The sequence below is a fragment of the Tasmannia lanceolata genome, unplaced genomic scaffold, assembly GCF_043159265.1.
Source record: "Tasmannia lanceolata isolate RefF3 unplaced genomic scaffold, GAP_Taslan_0.1 ptg000012l, whole genome shotgun sequence".
Taxonomy (NCBI): Eukaryota; Viridiplantae; Streptophyta; class Magnoliopsida; order Canellales; family Winteraceae; genus Tasmannia; species Tasmannia lanceolata.
The window spans coordinates 31940093-31945378 of record NW_027518689.1 but is presented as its reverse complement, the minus strand read 5'-3'; the positions used below and the strand labels follow the sequence as shown (position 1 = coordinate 31945378).

General features: G+C 44.8%; 1 protein-coding gene across 1 annotated transcript; it reads left to right on the top strand.

The window, feature by feature from the left end:
* The first annotated feature begins 556 nt into the window (after positions 1 to 556).
* LOC143888731 (uncharacterized) lies at positions 557 to 4055 on the top strand. The gene is made up of 2 exons (XM_077393151.1): positions 557 to 3679; positions 3804 to 4055. Exons 1-2 carry the CDS (start codon positions 557 to 559, stop codon positions 3810 to 3812), a joined length of 3132 nt encoding a protein of 1043 aa, XP_077249266.1. The 3' UTR covers positions 3813 to 4055.
* The last annotated feature ends 1231 nt before the right edge of the window (positions 4056 to 5286 follow it).

Genomic DNA, 5286 nt, shown 5'->3' with positions numbered 1-5286 from the left:
AGGTTATCACACCACCTAGCTGTGAAAACCTTACTCCTGATCTCATTGCATCCATAGTAGCTGCTTGGAGAGACAAAATCGCGGAGAGGAGATCTGCTTTCGCATCTAAACTTCGGAAGGGAGAAATACTGGAGAAGCCTGCAAACAAGAGAGCTCGGATCGAAGAGCTTTGAAGATTCCTTTTCATGAAATTGTCATTTTAATTTCTTCAAATTTCATTGTAAATGGTTACTTTCATCCAATTGTTAACAAAGACTAATGTTTTGATTGTAACTACATTTTGACTATTGATCAATGGAATAGCATTTATGTCTTTCTCTTATCTTATTTGGTACAGAATACTTTATCTCAATGCTTATCGTTTTAATTTAGTATGTTAATTTCCAATACAGGATTCTAAAATCGAGCAAACATCGCTCCCTCAGGTGTCAGTCAACCTGCATGGTCTAGACAGTCAACCACGTCTAGACTCATTCGTCAATTTGAACCGTTAACCTTACCTGAACAATCTGCATCCTCTTTATCTGAATCATCTGAATCCCTAGAGTCTGTCCAAATGGCTGAACCCAATGATGCGCTAACTAAAATTCAAGAGATGATGGTGAATCTTACCCGGGATATGGCCTTTATGAAAGAGGAGATGGCCCAAATGAAAGCCCAGTCTAATGAAAAGGTCTCTACTTCTAGAGCACCTACGGTTCAACCCCCTCCCGCTATACCGGCAAATCCGAGCCCTGCAAATTTGAACCACCCTTTCATTTCACCAGTAGACGTCGACCTAGAGGAAGGGCAGTATGCTGAAGAATATTGCATTCCAGATGTGGCCCGATATAATAAAGAAAAACAGGTAGCTGATCAATTGGAGAAGCTGACAAAAGAAATGGAAAGCTTGAAGCATCAAGGCCCAAAGCAGTTCGATATATCTGAGCTGATAATGTCTCCGGGAGTCACCTTGCCCCCTAAATTCAAAACCCCCGATTACGACAAATATGATGGGACTGGATGTCCCCGGAATCATATGAGGTGGTTTATTGAGATGTCGCAGCAGTGTGGGCTATCTCCTGAGCAAATGGCCAGGGTCTTTCCAATGTCTCTTACTGGGGTGGTGAAGAAGTGGTTTCTACGTCGAAAGCCCGAAGAGGTGAAGACCTTACAAAGCATCTCCAACAAATTTGTAGAGCAGTTTTCTATGGAAGAGGGGATAGAGGTTACCAAAAGGGATCTCAAGCAGTTAAAGCAAGGTCCTCTGGAGACCTTTACTTTTTTCATCCGTCGTTGGCGTCGAAAGTCTGCCCAGCTAAGCGAGAGGCTATCAGAAGAAGATCAGATCAAGCTGGTGATCAAGGGTTTGTCGCCGCAGTATTTCCATTTTTTGTCCCCTCAGCATTACACCGATTTTGACCATCTAATTAAGACTGGGACGAGGACTGAGGATGCAATAGCTAAGGGTCTGAGGGCCAGGCTCCCATCAGAGATCAGGGAAGGAAAGAGACCCGTGGTCGCACAGAAAGAAGTTGACCACGTAAACTATGTTCGCCCGGAGGCCAGGACTGTAACAGAGCTGGCGAGACCAGCCCCAGCCCCAGTAGAACAAAAACCTCTGAGGCACTTTGATCCGCTCCCATACCCTTTACCTCTGATTCTGAAAAAGTTGATAAGGGATAAGAAAATCAGGCTACCTGAAATTAGGCCAGTACCTAACCCGTTACCCCCATATTGGAGAGCAGACCAGTATTGTGAATACCACAGAAATTCGGGTCACCTCACTGAAAGATGTCTGGCCTTAAAGCATGCGCTCCAGACTATGTTAGAGAACGGAAAGCTTGAGGTGGAAAGGCCCAATGTAACTCGGAATCCCCTTCCCAATCATCGTGCAATTCCTCCTCCTGCGACGAATGCCATTTTTGTCGAGGAGCCAGTTCTTGATCCATCCATTCTCATTTGTGCAATCACTCCTGATGAACCTTATATTCTAAGATTTGATCCTGAAGAGATCGAGGAGATGGAAAGAGAAAGGTCTTATGCCCTCTGGAGGGGGAGCACCAGCTTGGCAGAGGCGTCCTCTCCATATGTCCTTCGATGTGAAGATGTCGAGGCAGAAAAGGAAACGCCTTATGTTCTAAGGATGGGTGATTTTGAAGAAGAGGAGGTAATTGAAACTCCGTATGTTCTGAGAATGGATGCAGATGATTTGCTTCTGTTAGAAGATCAGTGTGACGAGCTTCGTCATGTTACCAGGGGTGGCCGTGTGTTCAAGCCCGCGGAATTGAGAGCAGAAAACCCTGTAGAAGCAGTAAGAGCAGCTGAGAATCAGGGGCAGAGTAGGCCGAGTGCAGATGAGGAAGAAGATAATCTGTTGAAGCAGCTGAAGAAGACCCAAGCAAACGTTTCCATTTGGGGCCTACTTATGTCTTCGTCTAAGCACAGGAAGGTTGTACTCAAGGAGTTGAATGCTGCTCAGGTGTCAACTGAGATCACTCCCGATGAGTTAGTAAGCCTAGTCGCGGTAACTAGGACTTCTAAGGTAATATCTTTCACGGACGATGATTTACCTCCTGAAGGGAGTGACCATGCCCGTTCACTCAAAATTACTGTGATCTGCAACAAGAAAAGGGTACCCGAAGTGCTAGTCGACAATGGGTCCGCTCTGAATATTTGTCCTCTAAGTACTGCAGCAACTTTGGGCTTCGGGCCCGGGGATTTCATTCCTTCTGAGCAGGGTATATTAGCGTATGATGGCACCCGGCGAGATGTCATCGGAACCCTGGCCACTGAAATCCAGATTGGAGGAGAAGACTTCGACATCGAATTTCAAGTATTGGACATTAAGGCTTCTTTCTTGCTGTTATTGGGTCGACCTTGGCTGCATAAGGTCGGAGTTATCCCTTCTACCCTTCATCAAAAGTTGAAGTTTGTTCATAACGGCAGGGTAGTGACTGTAAAGGGTGACCCGGACTTAGAGATTGGGCAGATTTCACAAGAGCTAGTAGTTGGGAAGGAAGCCGATGTCAGCTTGACAGGTTTTTCACTGGAGGTGTCGGTCATATCCATGAAAGAAGCCATGGGCGAGGAAGTTTTCTTCTTGACTAGCACCAACTCGAATGTAGTCAGGATGATCCGTAAACAAGGTTATATTCCGGGCGCAGGGCTGGGCAAATATCATCAAGGCCCTACTGAGTGGCCTGTGATCAGAACTTTCAATGGTCTCTTTGGCCTGGGATATGAGCCGACCGAGCAGGAGGTCAAGGAAATGAAAAGATACATGCTGAAATGGGCCGAGTGCCGCCGCCGGGGACTAGAATTGCCTATGGGATCAATCAGTCTGGTCAGAAACGGCATTTTCAGAAAAGAGGGGGCAGATTTTCCATTTTGCGGGTTTGCTGAGCCATGGACCGATGATGTGACAGGGCAGAGGTTTCCGGGTTTCGAAATATTCTTTAACCTGGAGTTATCAGAAGCGCCAATGAGTGTTCGGATTACTGAGGAAGCATCGGAAACTGATTGGGCCGATGTTTTAGAGCCGAGCTGTCTGAATGTCATGTTTCAGATTGAATATCCAGTGGTTGGCGGTGAGACCGAAGCGTCAGAGGTGGCAGTTGTAGGCAGAGATGCATTCATTCTGAACCCCGCAGAGTTAATCACCCCAGCCGAGGGACCCTTGACCAACTGGACCTCCCAGGTTTTACCTCGAGTAGTCTTTCAGTATAGTCCTGTTTCCTCAAAAGAGTCAGTAGTCTCTAAGTATACGTCTACTTCCCAGTCTGATATTGAGTTTGTTTATTCTAACGATTCTTTTGATGCAGGTACCGTAGAAGTTGGATCTGGTTCCGGAGTCGGTGACAAGTCTCTTTCTAATAAGGTCGAGTCCAAGAGTACTTTAGATGATGAGTTTATTTCTTCAACTGCACATATGCCAGCGTTGGTTGAGTTCAATGTTGAGTTGTCTGTTGAGTCTTTGAATACATCGTTAAAGTCCAATGCAATGCCTGCTGTGGGCTATTCCATTCTTGATGTAACCAATTCTATGAATGAAATGAAAGACTCTTTTACATACATTCCTGTTTCTGTTTCTCCTGTTTCCATTTCAAGTACTGAATCTGCTCTTAAAACTGATAATATTAATAATGATAATCAAGATTCCTTCTCTGATGAGGATGCCGACGAAACTCCCCTTGAAATCAAACATATGATTCAACAAGAGGAGAGTCGCCGAGCAAGACCGCTCGAAGAGGAAATTGAAACTGTAAATATTGGTGACGAAACCTTAATTCGGGAAATACGAATTGGCAAAACTTTATCTCCCGAAGAGCGTGAGGAATTAATCACTTTACTTAAGCAGTTCAAGGAGGTTTTTGCTTGGTCTTATGATGACATGCCGGGATTGAGCGAAGACATTGTCCAGCATCGATTGCCTCTAATCCCTGGCGCAAAGCCAAAGAAGCAAAAACTTCGAAAACTTAAAACAGAATGGGAGTTAAAAGTTCATGATGAAGTTAAAAAGCTATTGGAAGTAAAATTCATTCAAGTTGTTGAATATCCAGAATGGCTAGCGAATATAGTACCGGTGCCCAAAAAGGACGGAAAGGTCAGGATGTGTGTGGACTTCAGGGACCTCAACAAAGCAAGCCCGAAGGACGATTTTCCGCTTCCGAACATTGATCTTCTGGTGGACAATACAGCTGGTCATGCTCTGTTATCTTTTATGGATGGGTTTTCAGGATATAATCAGATTAAGATGGCGCCAGAAGATATGATCAAGACAGCGTTTACTACTCAGTGGGGAACTTACTGTTACAGAGTAATGCCTTTTGGGTTGAAGAATGCAGGTGCTACTTATCAGAGAGCTGCAACTACTCTTCTTCATGATATGATCCACAAAGAAGTCGAGGTCTATGTAGATGATATGATCGTCAAGGGAAAGACTCGACCAGAGCATACTGTCGCTTTAAGAAAATTCTTTGAAAGAATCAGAAAGTATCAGCTTCGTCTAAACCCCAGCAAGTGTGTATTCGGGGTTACTTCAGGAAAGCTACTTGGATTCATGGTGAGTGAAAGGGGAATCGAAGTAGATCCTCAGAAAATCAAAGCGATTCAGGAGATGGAACCGCCGAAGACCGAAAAGCAGATCCGAGGTTTTCTCGGGAAAGTTCAGTATCTGAGACGGTTTATAGCTCACCTGACCATGACCTGTGAGCCTATTTTCAAGCTTCTGAAGAAGAATTCATCGAAGAAATGGACCGAAGAGTGCCAGGTGGCTTTTGAAAAGATTAAGCAGTGTTTATCCTT